The sequence below is a fragment of the Alexandromys fortis genome, unplaced genomic scaffold (assembly GCF_014885135.2).
Source record: "Alexandromys fortis isolate MF-2015 unplaced genomic scaffold, M_Fortis_MF-2015_v1.1 scaffold_106, whole genome shotgun sequence".
Lineage (NCBI taxonomy): Eukaryota > Metazoa > Chordata > Mammalia > Rodentia > Cricetidae > Alexandromys > Alexandromys fortis.
Window position 1 is genome coordinate 6,171,152 of NW_026067980.1, and position 14,162 is coordinate 6,185,313.

A 14,162-nucleotide genomic window follows, 5' to 3' on the forward strand; every position below is an offset into this window, starting at 1 on the left:
GTGACTTCATTAATCTCATAATGCTATTTTCACACATCTACAAGAAAATGGTTTTGACATAACTTTTTTAATGAGAAACAAGCCCTAATGATTATTACCAGTGATACTGTAAATTTTAAATTATTCAAAATACTGTAATACTAAAAATAAAATTGATGGAGGAAGGTCATTGGTTAAAAAATAAAGAAACTGCCTTGGCCCATTTTATTGGTTAGAACATAGGTGGGTGGAGTAAACAGAACAGAATGCTGGGAGGAAGAGGAAGTGAGCTCAGAGACGCCATGCTCCCCTCTCCCAGGCAGACGCAATAGCTCTGCTCTCTGGGGCACACGTGATGAAGCTCTGACCCAGGATGGATGTAGGCTAGAATCTTCCCAGTAAGCACACCTTGGGGTGCTACAAACATTATTAGAAAAGGGCTAGTCTAGGTGCGAGAGTTAGCCGAGAAGAGGCTAGATATAATGGGCCAAGCAGTGTTTAAAAGAATACAGTGTCCGTGTAATTATTTCGGGGCATAAGCTAGCAGGCGGCCGGGGTGCTGGGGACACAGCCCCGCCGCTACTATTGCAACATAAAATAACTTTCAATTTTAACTTACTGATAGTTTTAAAATGGATTCTAATACAGACTAAGCCATGTCTGTTAAAAAGCCAACATGTCAGAGAAAGCTTCCTCACTCCCTGTGTTAACACCTCTTGAAGGCTTCACAAAGCCCTCTGTCTTTCAGCTGACATGCCAAGGAGAACAAACTCACACACATGAGCCAGGGCCATATGGAGCAAGCACCAGAAATACTTAGGAGGCCAGAGCAATGGGAAACTTTGAGGCAGTATATTTTATCAAGCAGCAAATGAGAGATCTTACAGATGTGTAAGACCCTGTCTTGAAAAGCCAAAACAAAACACTGTCTTGTGTCCATACAGTTCTTTAAGTAGCACCCCTTCTGCCTGCTGTTTATTAAAATATTTCTAATAATTTCCTGCCATATTTCTATTTGGAACAGCTTCTCCCTCCCTCCTTCACTACCTCCCTCCTTTATTCCTTCCTTCCCTCCCTCCTCTCCTTTTCCTTTCTTCTTCTAGCCCTGGCTGATCTGGACCTTGATATATAAACAGACTGGTCTTGAAGCCACCTGCCTCTGGCCCTCAAGTGCTAGGATTAAAGGCATGCACCACCACACCTGGCTTACTTAGAACATTTTAATGGCATCCACTGTTCTAAAAATACATCTTGAATTCCTTGTTATGGCCTATAAAGCTCTGAACAAGCTGCTCCAATCTCCTCTTCAACTTCTACCAGTCTTCTCAAGGTCTATGGTACCTTCATGATATTGGCTATTGCCAACTGCTATGTACACTAAAAGCATTCATATTTCATGGCTTTTGGGCTTGCTATCCCCATCCCCTGATTGAGTTTCTCTTGTTTAAGTGGAAGGTTAGTTCCATTCTTTAGCTCTCTACTTAAATATTGCTCCCATGACTCTTTCCTGCGTGCTCGTGGGATAATCTTCCATATTTCTATTATATTATCTTATTACTTATTTTTATTCATACAGGGGCCCACTATATAACCCAGGCTGGCCTTGAACTCGCAATCCTCCTGCCTCAGCTTTCTCAGTACTAAGATTTCAGGTATGGTTTACCACATTCTTTCACTATCTTGTTTATTCAAAGTACCCATCATCCTAAGGCAGTGGTTCTCAACCTTCCTGCTGCGATCCTTTAATACAGTTCCTCATATTGTGGTGACCCCAACCACAAAATTATTTCTGTTGCTACCTCATAACTTTAATCTTTCTATTGTCATGAATAGTTATGTAAACATCTGTGTTTTCCAATGGTATTAGGCAATCCCTATAAGAATCGTTCGACCCTTGAGGGGGATGTGACAAGCTGACAACAACTGATCTTAAGGGTAATATAATGTGTTTTTCACGTGTTTACTGTCTTATTCTGCTGGCAAACAAACTTGTTAAATGCAGTCCTTTCTTATTGTTTTTTGTGATCTTCCTAGTAACGGGCACAGTGTACAAGTAATTAATGATGCCACATAAAGTGACATAAATCTGTAGAAAGGATTAAAGCAATGTGGAAGGGATTCAAACACTTTCTAGACATGGTAATCTATAAATTAAACCTTAATTGCAAAGCATATCTTTAATTATTTATTATGTATTTAAATAACATTTATTTTACATACCAACCAGTTTCCCCCTCTGATCCTCCTATCCCCTCCCCTTTCCTATCTACCTCCCTCCCCATCCATACCTTCTCCATCTCTATTCAGAAAGAGACAGGCCTCCCATGGGCTTATATAAAAAACAAAACATATCTTTAAATGACAAAAATATAGTATATCCATGGAACTGTGAGTAGTTCATGGCAATGAAAAACCATAACTCTGCTGAGTACTATCCTGAGGCGTCCCTTCTAAGTTCCTACAGTATCAAGGAGAATCTTCAGAATGGACCGGGCAAAAGGCTAGCGAGAGGGCTCAGTGCTTCAGAGCTCTTCTGCCCCTCCAGAGGACCAGTGTTTGGTTCCCAGCACCCATGCTGAGCACAACTGTCCTCCTACGGTCTCTGGGGGCTCTTGCATACACACACACACACAAAATGAAATATCGTGTAAAAGAATGAAGAGGGCAAAAGGTCTCTAACAGCATACACAATAATATTCTTCATAAATTTAGGTTTAAAAATGAGTAAGTAAAGGATAGGCTTATAAAAATATAAGTCTAGGGCTGGAGAGATGACTCAGAGGTTAAGAGCACCAGCTGCTCTTCCAGAGGTCCAGAGTTCAATTCCTAGCAACCACATGGTGGCTCACAACCATCTGTACTGAGATCTGGCGCCCTCCTCTGGTGTGTGGGCATACACGGAGGCAGAATGTTGTATACATAATAAATAAATAAATCTTTAAAAAATGTAAGTCTAAAGATGTTATAAGATTTCATGCCTGTTTAACTATAATGTGTAACTATCAAAATTTAAATGATTATTTTTGACAATATGACCATCAAACAATGTGGCAGTAAAATTTAAGTCAGCTGCAAAACTACTTTTAAAAGAAGTTAACCAAGAAGGGAAAGTCCTGATTCTTTTTCTGAAATCAGTAAAGTTATGACATAACAGCAGACACAGTAACAAGATACTTGACCCGCAGAATTAGACCACTCAGGACAAAACCTCACCTGTGTGAGCAAATTACTTTTCTGTTCCTTAGTTCACTCATTTAAAAATACAGATAAACCGGGCGGTGGTGGCGCACGCCTTTAATCCCAGCACTTGGGAGGCAGAGGCAGGCGGATCTCTGTGAGTTCGAGACCAGCCTGGTCTAGAAGAGCTAGTTCCAGGACAGGAACCAAAAACTACGGAGAAACCCTGTCTCAAAAATCCAAAAAATAAATAATAAATAAAAAATAAAAATACAGATAAATGAGCTGGATAAATGGCTCAGGACCCAGACTCAATTTCTAGCACCCACAGAGCAACTCATAACTCTAGCTCCAGGGGATCTGACCCCTCTTCTGACTTCCCTGGGCTCTAGCATATATGTGGTAAACATACATAAACTTAGGCACATACACATACATATAAAATAAATATTTTAAAAATAAGATTTAAAGACTATTTTACCAATAACATACACCTCATCAAGGGGCTGTGAGAAGCACAGGAAAGGCGATCTGGACTAGCAAGCACTTTACAAAATTGGCTATCATTATGACTGATTCTCAATTGCTTTTCTAAATAATTTGAATTTTCATCCTTATTTTATCCATGGACAACCTATATAGTTTTTAAAATTTTTTATGAGTCTATTACATTAATCATTAATTCCAAATAATAATTATTTACTAATATGCAACTTACACTAACTGGTTAATTTTCTTCTGCTGCTCCTTAGATCTTCTGTAATTTAGCAGCTCACTTTGTTTTGGTGTATTAACACCTATGTCTTTGGGGGGACGGACAATAGGGGGCAACTTCAAGTTCAAAGCCTCCTTTTCTGCTGTAATGGCATTTTTTTTTGGATCTGACATCTTGGCCTCCTAAGGATTAAAATACTCTATACCCTGAAAAGAAAAAGGTCATACAGACATAATTGCATGAGATCAAGCCTCAATATATTCAGTGTATCTTACACACCGATAGCATAAATGAAATTCCATACCTTCTCAGATTAACTTGCCAAGAATAGTAGTGGTTAAAGAATGACAGTTGAGATGAGTAGGCAGGGGTTCTAAACATAGCTCTACTGGTCACTTCCTATGAAGAAACGAAACCAGATATTTGTTCCTTACGATTAGAAACTAAGGAACTGAATTAAGTGTGCTCTGAATAGCCTTTCAACTCCGAAACCCAGGGTTTGTTGTTTCCCCTAGAGGCAAACCACAACAAAATCTAGTTGTTAAGAGAGAATGCCCCTCCCCCCAAGCTGGTATTTAATAGCATTAACACTTTTCAAAACATTACTGAACCAGTCTGGCTAACATCATAGAAAGTGATATTATGATTGACAAAAATAGTCATACTTAATGCAAAGCAAAAGTAAAACATATACACACATGTTAACTATGGTATCAACTACACTTTCTCGAAAGCCCCAAGGATTTGGAGATTTTTCTGCAGGCAACCAATTAACAGATCTCAGAGGTATAGGAGGAGAAATAAGGACTGGTACCTATTTAACCGTCTTATTCATCCTGTAGAGACAGACTTAGGAGATTTTCCCTCTGGTGGAAGGAACAGGCATAAGGAAGGTTGAAACCGCCAGCAAGTATCCAGTGGAGGGCGTAGACAATCCAGTAGAAACAATTTAGTCGCCAGGGAAACTGTCCTGGTTGCCCGGAAGGGCTGCAGGTTGTTGGGAGAGGCAGTTGCTGAACTAGGACAGATTTAAGATGAACGGTCACACAATTTTTCACTCAATTGAATGGAGGGCGAGTTGTTTTTCTTGTTGCTGCTGCTGCTGTTGAACTGCCTTCCCTTGCAAGGAGTCCAGGAAATGGGGTTTTCAAAGTGTAGAGACTGGCACGAGCAGATTTATGTAAATATTACAAGTGAGGAGTGCAGCCTACAAGTATTCTCATAGTGACTTTCTCTATCTATGTAGCTAATGCTCAATATAGTTTATCTTGTTTTTATATTTGCTATTTATTTACACAACACCTTCAAAAATCAAACAGGTTAAGGTGCAAACTTTGCAGCTATGCTTGAGGAAGGGATGTTGTGAAACTCCTGTGTACAGTCCAGCAAGACTTGTGGAGATTTTCTCAGTTAGCAAACCAAATAATGGGTTTCACGATGAGATGTCAATACATATTCATCTTTCACTTTTATGCAACCGCCTCCTGTTTTCTCCTCACACTGGCTCCTTTTCTTTACTCTTCCAATTTTATCACTATATATGTATTTAAATAAACATTCTGCACCTGAGAATACAGGAGATACAGGTCTATGCCTAGTTTATTACATTTGACATGACCTGTCACATTTAATACCTTGTCCTCCCACCAGCCACAGCCTGCTCTCTGGTGGGCCAGGGGTAGCATTTTATATTGGTAGTTTTCAAGCTCCAGGTAGGAGTGGGAACAGTGTGTGGACACTGCCAGTCTTTCTGGACCTTGAATTTTCCCCTAAGGACCTAGTTTTTGCATGGGTATATTTGCTTCAATAATTCTGTCAGGTTTGGTTTATTTCTCTTTGCATGGTTGGAGGGGGTCCTCCCTTGCCTGCTCAGGGGAGCTGTTTGGTACTTGTTATGTCCCAATCCTCAAAGTCCCCCCAAAACTAGCAAGGAGACCGAGTGCTATATCTAAAAGCAAAGAGCCTTTATTTTATGCAAGTTTGCAGATTCGTCTCTCCACACATCCAATGTACTGGAATAAACACAGAGCCCTGAGCTCAACACCTCTTCATAACGGAAAAACTAGAGATACAAGGGACATACCTCAACATAATAAAGCAAATTAAAGCAAGCTCATAGTTAACATAATCCTGAATGAAGAGAAACCTCTACTGATGCGCATTTATGATGCTAAAAGGTATACCACACGCTACTGGAAGAGAAAGGTAGTCATCAATATCACCCAGATACAAACTCTGTGGCCTATAACAATGACCTGCCCACAATATACTGCTGCAATAGTGGCACGAACAATACAGGAATAGCCAATGACTTTTAATTGGATGAAAGGCCCACTCCATGCGATGAAAACCACACATGACACTGTAAAGTGACCAAGAACCTGATACAGGAGAGGTCATAGGCTTAGGGGAAAGCCTACTACTACTACTCTGCTAAAGGAACATGGCAATAAAAAGACTCCTAATGACATATCTCTATACCCATAGATCAGTGCATCACTCGGTGCTCATCGGAGAAGCCATTTCTTTCAGCAGATGAGAATTAGACAGAGACTCACAACTAGAAAATGGGGAGGTTATTAGAAACAAACTGAAATTAGACCAAAAAAAAAAGATGTGCAAAAAATGACTTTGAAGCATTCAGCCCCAAATAGATGTCTTTGTTGTCCTCTTTTTTTAAATTAACTTATTTTTTAATACCATCTTTTCTCATTCCACACAGCCATCCTTGTTACCGTTCCCTCCCTCTCCTGCCTCATCATTCCCTCTGTCCATTCCCCAGAAAGTGCTAGGCTCGCCCTGGTGAGTCAATAAAGCCTAACTTCAAGGCAGGACCAAGGCCCTCCCCCCATATCTAGGCTTAACAAGGTATTCCTCCAAAGAGAATGTGCTCCTAGATGCCAGATCAAGCACTAGGGATAAGTCCTGGTCCCACTGCCAGTGGTCCCACAGACTGCCCAAACCTCACAACTGTGGGCCAAGCTTGGTCCCATGCAGGTTCCCTGATATCAGTCCAGAGTCAGAGAGATCTCTTTACCTCAGGTCAGCTGTTTCTGTTGGTATCACCATCATGGTCTCTATGTCCCTGCTCATATCATTGCTCCTCCCTTTCCTGGACTGGCCCCTGGATGCTCGGCCAAGTGTTCCGCTATAAATCTCTGCATCTGCTTCCATCAGTTGCTGGATGAAGGTTCTATGATGACAATTAAGGTAGTCATCAATCTGATTACAGGGGAAGGCCAGGTGAAGCGTTTTCTCTGCCATTGCTTAGAGTCTTAGCTGGGGTCATCCTTGTAGGTTCCTGGGAATTTCCCTAGCGCCATGTTTCTCTCTGGCCCCTTAATAGCTCCCTCAATCAAGGGATCTCTTTCTTTTCTCCCCCTCTGTCCAAGCCCCTTCTGGAGCATTCAGTTCCCTCATGCTCTCCTCCTCCCATCCCTTCTCCCCTCTCTTTCCCCGCCCCCAACTCCCAGGAGTTCTTGTCTGTTTCCCCTTCCCAGGGGGGATTCATGTATGTCTCTCTTTGGGTTCTTGTTTCCTAGCTTCTCTGGGATCACGGATTATAGGCTGGTTATCCTTTGCTTTATGACTAATATCTACAGGGTCTGATGCCTCTTCTGGCCTTCTTGGCCACCAGGCACAAACATGGCATACATACATAAACAAATCTTCATAAAAAGAAAAACTACACTCTAGTAATATTTTCTGGAAAAGATTGTCTTTTGCCACTGATGTGCATTGGCATCTTTATTTAAAAAAAAAACCCACTTGAGTAGCCACAGATGGTGGTATACATGTCTATAGCTTCAGCTACTGAGGAGGCTGAAGCTGGAACTTCAGGGAGTTCCAGGCCAGATTGGACAACATAGTGAGACCCTATCTCAAACAAAACAAAAACCAAACAAAAATAACAAAACCATCTCGACTATAATGTAACCATAGGGTTTTCTTTCTGAACTCTCAGTCTGTTTCATTGATCTGAATGCCTACCTGTACACTATGCAACATTGTCTTGATCACTGTAATTTATTAAAACAATTACAGTCTTAAAATCAGGTAGTTTTCGTCTTCTTTGATCTTTTATAAAAAAAACACTATTTTTCACTATTGTAGGTTCTTTGTATTTCCATTGTTTAGATTGTACATAAATGTCTTTTTCTTTCAGATAAGATCTCACCATTATTATAGCTTTGACTTCAGTTTGCACATTGTAAATTTCTGTAAAAAAGTAAAAAAAAATTATTTAACTTTTCCATTACATCTATCAAATCTCTTTTATTCACCATTACTGTGTTGGGGGTTACATCTGTGACATCTAGCAATATGCTTTTTATAATTGGGTGCACCCATGCTTGATGTATATAATTTTGAATTGTTATACCCTCTTGTCAGATTGTTCCCATATCAGTATGAAGTTACCTTCCTTAATTTCTCTGCCTACTTTTACTGTAAAATCTCTTTTGTCAGACTTTAGAACAATGACACGCGCTTGTTTTCTAGTGCCATTTGTTTGGAAAAACTTGTTCCATCTTTTCACCCTAAGATAGCCACTGTCTTTGAAGTGTATTTCTTGCAGAATACCCCCTGATCCCAAATCAACCAGATAGATCCTGCTTTTTAACCTTATCTGCTAGTCTGTATTTTCCAACCAGGAAACTGAGACTAACTATATTCATAGCTGTTATTGCACAGTGAGCACTAATTCTTCTCAATTGTTTTCCTGCTCCTAATTTGCTTATCCCATTCCAGTGAGTTGTTTTCTGAAGTCTTGTGGGTGTGTATCTTTCTCTTCTTCTAAAGGATTCAAGGGGCCGGGCGACGGTGGCGCACGCCTTTAATCCCAGCACTTGGGAGGCAGAGGCAGGCGGATCTGGTCTACAGAGCTAGTTTCAGGACAGGCTCCAAAGCCACAGAGAAACCCTGTCTCGAAAAACCAAAATAAATAAATAAATAAATAAATAAATAAATAAATAAATAAATAAAATAAAGGATTCAAGCATCTTCTGTAGATACTGTAAATTGTCTTAGTGGTCATGAATTCCTTCAGCCTATTTTTTTTTTATTACAGAAGGGTTTACTTTCTCCTTCAGTTATGACATAGCTTTCCCTTTGGTGGCTATAGAACTCTAGGTGGCAGTGTCTTTTAGATTTCTTGGTGTTTAAAGTTTCTGTTGAGAAATTAGCTATTATTCTGATGGGCCTTCCTTTATTCATGACTCATTCGACAGTTTTTTTATATTTGGGATTTTAACTAGATGATGAAGGGAGCTTCTTAGCTGCTCATAACTGTTCTAAATGTCTTCTACATATCCTTTCCCTTGATTTGGAAAATTTTCTATGATCTTATTGAAATGTTTTGTACCTTTAACATAATATTCTTTTTTCATGCCCATATTTCATAGACTTGATTTTTTAATAGATCTCAAGAGCTTTGTTCATATGTGTACGTGTGTGAATATTCCTCTCCTTGTCTTCAAGTCCTGATATGGTCCTTCCCATGACCCATTTCACTGGTAACACGGTCTGCAGAGGCTTTTGTTTTACTTATTGAATTTTTTATTTCCAGTATTTTAGTTTGGTTTCTTCAGTATTTCCATCTCTTTGTTAAATTCTATCTTTATAACATACATTTCCTTATTTAATTCAGTTATTTGTGTTTTCCTGGAATTCATTTCATAAATGAGTGTCCTCTTTAATTTCTATGAGCATACTTAGAATCATTCTTTTGAGTTCGTTTGCAATTGGAAGCCATTACTCAAGGGTTAGTAATCTGTGAAGCAGTTATGTTGCTTGAACTTTCATGTTTCTCGTGTTTTTGTCCTTTGAGTTGTGTATCTGGGGGTATCTGCTTTAATTTACATTTTCTCACTTAGTGTGTCTCTGTGTGTATGCACATATGCTACAATATGTGTGTGCAGGTCAGATGACAACCTATAGGAGCTGGTTCTCTCCTTTAACCAAGTGGGTCCCAAGTATACAATACAGGAAAAAAATGATGGAAACAGGTGCCTTTATACTCTGAGCCATCTTGTGACTCCAGGGTAAATTTTTTAAAAACCAATTCTTATTCTTTAACTGGAAACATCTGCAATATTCAACAATAACTAGGCTGCAGTAGAGTAGAGGTGTCATTTTCCTGTTATACTGTCTGTGGTACCTGGCTAACCACAGTACTTCCCCCCATAGAACACTGCATGCAAAATAACCACTCTCAAACAGTAGGAATGTTATGATAATAGTAACAGCAAAAAAAAAAAAAGTCATCCCTAATTGCCAATCATTTTAAGAAGGAACACTGTTCGGGCTGTGTTCAGTGATATAGTAGTTACCATGGGCATAAGTGAAATGCACAAAGAGATAAGACTACTACTAGTTAGGGAAGTACAAATAGATATAGAACAAAAAACAAAAACCTAGAGACAGATGCTAGGGTTCACCCTAAAGATCAGACCTCTACCTCAGGCCGAAAATGGATGAGATCCTGTCTCCACAAATCCTCAAACTGCACACCACACACTCCACTTTCCACTGAGTTCCTGTCTCTTTCCCCTTATAGTCCTCTCACTGCCCAGCCATATCACTCCTGTCTCCACCTCCCTACTGCTGGGATTAAAAGGCATTTGATCCCAAGTGCTGGTATCACCTTTGTGTGAGCTCTGTTTCTTTTAGACAGAATCAATCTTGAGTAGCCCAGGGTGGCCTTGAACTCACAGAGATCCCTCTGTCTCTTTATTAAAACACAATAACATATCACTATAAATAGGCGGGACAAGGGAGAGAAGGTGAGACATTTTGGGCTAAAAGTGGAATGAAAAAATGAGAGGCAAAGAAATATAGTCAGGCTGAAACAGTCACAGCTCTCAGGAGGCTGAGGCATACACCAGGTCAGGCTGTGGTCTTTGGGAAAGCCTATGAAAAGGAAAAGGAAAGAAAGAAGGAAAATGGATGAGAACATAACAAGACAGACCTGGTTTGCGTTTCTGACATCTGACATCATCCTAGTTATGGGGACCTAAAGAAAATTTAGAGTTATAATCAAGTCCTGACTGAAGTATCCTGTGAGTCTTGATCATCTCAGGCAGCAGTCTTGAATCTGTTCTGGATGTAGAACTCAGACATCTGGGCCATCTGTTTCTACCGGAGATTTTTCAGGTGGTCTTCCTTGATTGAACCTGATTTTTCTTAACTCAGAATGAATCCACAGCCTTTCATGTTCTGTGGAAACAAGAGCAAAATCTCTTCTCCAAAGTAACATACCTTTTGACTTCATTTTTGAAGTGAAGGTATTTTCAAAATACCTATCTTGGATTAATTCAGCAGCATTATAAGCAAATATCTTTTAGCAGCTATTGCTCCTTCCTCAGCATTCAAACAATTCAAAGAGAGCATAATAGCATACAGTATCAAGATTCTCTGTGTATTTTCCATCTTTATGTGGCTTTACTTTAACCTCTATTTATTTTTACTTTTACTTTTTGAGACAGGTTCTCTGTACATCTTTGTCCTGTAATAACTCTGTAGACCAGGCTGTCCTTGAACTCACAGAGATCCACTTGCCTAGGCCTCCCAAGTGCTGGGATTAAAGGTGTGTACCACCACACCCAACTTCTTTCTTTCTTTCTTGGACTTTAACCTTTATCCTGCATATATTTTTAACACACTGTAATCCCGAGAAATTGCTGCTACCAAGAAAACATGCTTTATTCTTTCCCAAGCTTTCTCAGGCTCTCTGTGGATGCAGTTATCCACGTGGGCGCCATTGTGTAACATGAGGGGCCTGCTTGTTGGGGTTTCTTTCCTGCCTGATACCCCACAGCCGGCAAACCCCAAAGAAAACCACACAGAGATCTGCATAAGTTATAAAACTGAATGACCCATTAGCCCAGGCTTCTTATTAGCTCTTGTAGCTTACTTATATTATCCCATTATTCTTACTAGGCTAAGGAGAGGGAATACTCCACCCCCCAAGGCATTCTACCTAAACTGTCAACTTGCTGCAGAGTGCTCTATCTAGCTTTGTGGTTTTTCGGGACTGAGGGAATACTCCACCCCCCAAGACATTCTATCTAAACTGTCAACTTGCTGCAGGGTGTTTTATCTGTCTTTATGGTTTTTCAGGGAAATTCGAAAATAGACTTGGGGCCGTCCCTAGGGTAAACTAAGCCCGCCAATTTGAGAGCCAATGAAATGCTTGTGCTATACTACCCTTTTATGTAATCATTTTTCCCTATAAATATAGCTGTTTGAATTTGCCCAGGGTGCTCAGTTGGCGTAAACTGCTGTTACACCCACAGGCGCCTGTGTAATCAATAAAGACACCTCTTGCTGATTGCATCTGTTGGCCTGAATTATTGAGACTGGGGGATTTCTCCCACCACCCTTGAAACGAGGGTTTTTCAGCAATACCTTCTGCCTTGTTTGCCAGGCACTCCATCACAAACCTGACTTTTGAATTATATGGAGAATAACCCAAATTGATATCAAGTGCTACTCTGAATTTATGAATTCTATCGTCCAAAACTGTAGTATCATTTTGACCATAAGTATAGATAGTATATAAGCAATCTATTTGTTTAACTGCCAATACATCTACAAGAATAAAAGTAATCAAAAGAAACTAGTCATTCTGCAGTGGTGACTCATGCCTTTAATCCCAGCATTTGGGAGGCAGAGGCAGGCAGTGTAGGGCCCCTGGTATGCCCCTGTTTCTGGGTTTCATCTTGAGGACAGTTTCTGGTCAGCCAGCTAAAACACTCTTTTTGTTCCTGTGCTCCCTCTGCCTGGCCTGGTGATTAGCTATAGGGCATTGTTTACTCATCTTGGGTGTGACAATTTCCCAACTGCCTGGGGGAATTCCTTGTGCAGCAGCTAGCAATTAAGGATTTTCACAAGGTTGAATAAATGGTTTTCAGCTGACCTCCTTTCAAAGGACCCAGGTCTCGTGTGTTCTTTCAATCTCCAGGCCCTTGCCTGACTTGTGTACGGTACAGTGGCGTGAGAACTGTACCGAGGGGGTAACACAGAATCGGGTGTGGTGACACAGGCCTTTAATCCCAGCACTCTGGAGGCAGAGGCAGGCGGATCTCTGTGAGTTTGAGGCCAGCCTGGTCTACAGAGCTAGTGCCAGGACAGGCTCCAAAGCCACAGAGAAACCCGGTCTCGAAAAACCAAAAAAAAAAAAAACTAGTCTTCAAATGTAAATATTGGGAGATTTATAAATGATATATAGGTAGACAGAATTCTGATTGGTAAAAGCATGTTTCTTTTATGTTGTTTTATTTTGAGATTTTGTGAGGGCCCAGGCTGGTCCAGAACTGGCCCAGTCTGAACTTCTTGAATAGTGGTATTACAGATATGTGCTACGATGCCTAGCTTAGTTTTGTAGGCTTCCTTTTCTTTTAAAACTTAAAAACAGAAAGCCGGTTGTGGTGGCGCACACTGGTAGGATTTGCAGAAGGAGGCAGAGGCAGGAGAATCACGAGTTCAAGGCCAGCCTGGGCTACATATTTAAAGAAAAAAAAAACTTTAAAAGTGTCTACGTGGGCACGTGTGTTGTGTGTGTATGGGGGGGGGGAGTGAAGATGCAGTGTGTAGAGGCACAACCACCTTGTTTTTTGAAACTCAGTCTCTCATTGGCCTGGAACTTGTAATCAGGCTAGACTTACAGGCCAGTTGCCCTAAATCTCCACCTGTTTTTTGCATTCCCAGAGATGGGATCACAAGCATATATCACTGTGCCAAGCATCTACACCTGGGTTCTGGGTATCAAATTTACATCGTCATTCTTATATGACAAACACTTTACTAAGTACGCTGTTTCTGCAGCAGTGTAGGCTTGTCTTTCTGTGTGGACTTTTTAAAGTCCTCACACTTAAACTCTTCCACTGAGCTACATCCTTAGCTTGTTTCTAGCCCTGGGTTGAGACTAGGTGAATAAAGTTCTTCCTGGTGGGCGGGCGATGGTGGCGCACGCCTTTAATCCCAGCACTCGGGAGGCAGAGGCAGGCGGATCTCTGTGAGTTCGAGACCAGCCTACAGAGCTAGTTCCAGGACAGGCTCCAAAGCCACAGAGAAACCCTGTCTCGAAAAACCAAACAAAAAAAAAAAAAAGTTCTTCCTGGTCTCCTCACCTCCCCATACGCATTACCTAAATATTACTGCCCAATCTCTCAATTTCAAGTTTCAATGACAGAATTTATAGATAGAGCTATAAATTAATCTCATAAATAAAGCCTCAGACATGGCATTTACTCACTCCTTTCAAGCTTGTGAATTACAAACAAGCTTTCTT

General features: G+C 40.6%; 1 protein-coding gene across 1 annotated transcript in view; it reads right to left on the reverse strand.

The window, feature by feature from the left end:
• Dnah12 (dynein axonemal heavy chain 12) overlaps window positions 1–4,735 on the reverse strand; it is a 155,360-nt gene extending 150,625 nt beyond the window's left edge. Inside the window, exons 1-3 of the mRNA XM_050158197.1 lie at window positions 4,686–4,735; window positions 4,176–4,270; window positions 3,875–4,077 (exon numbers count right to left, since the gene is read on the reverse strand). Coding sequence (XP_050014154.1) covers window positions 3,875–4,044 — 170 coding nt within the window. The 5' untranslated portion in view covers window positions 4,045–4,077; window positions 4,176–4,270; window positions 4,686–4,735. The remainder of the gene's footprint in view (window positions 1–3,874; window positions 4,078–4,175; window positions 4,271–4,685) is intronic.
• Between the last annotated feature and the right edge of the window lie 9,427 nt (window positions 4,736–14,162).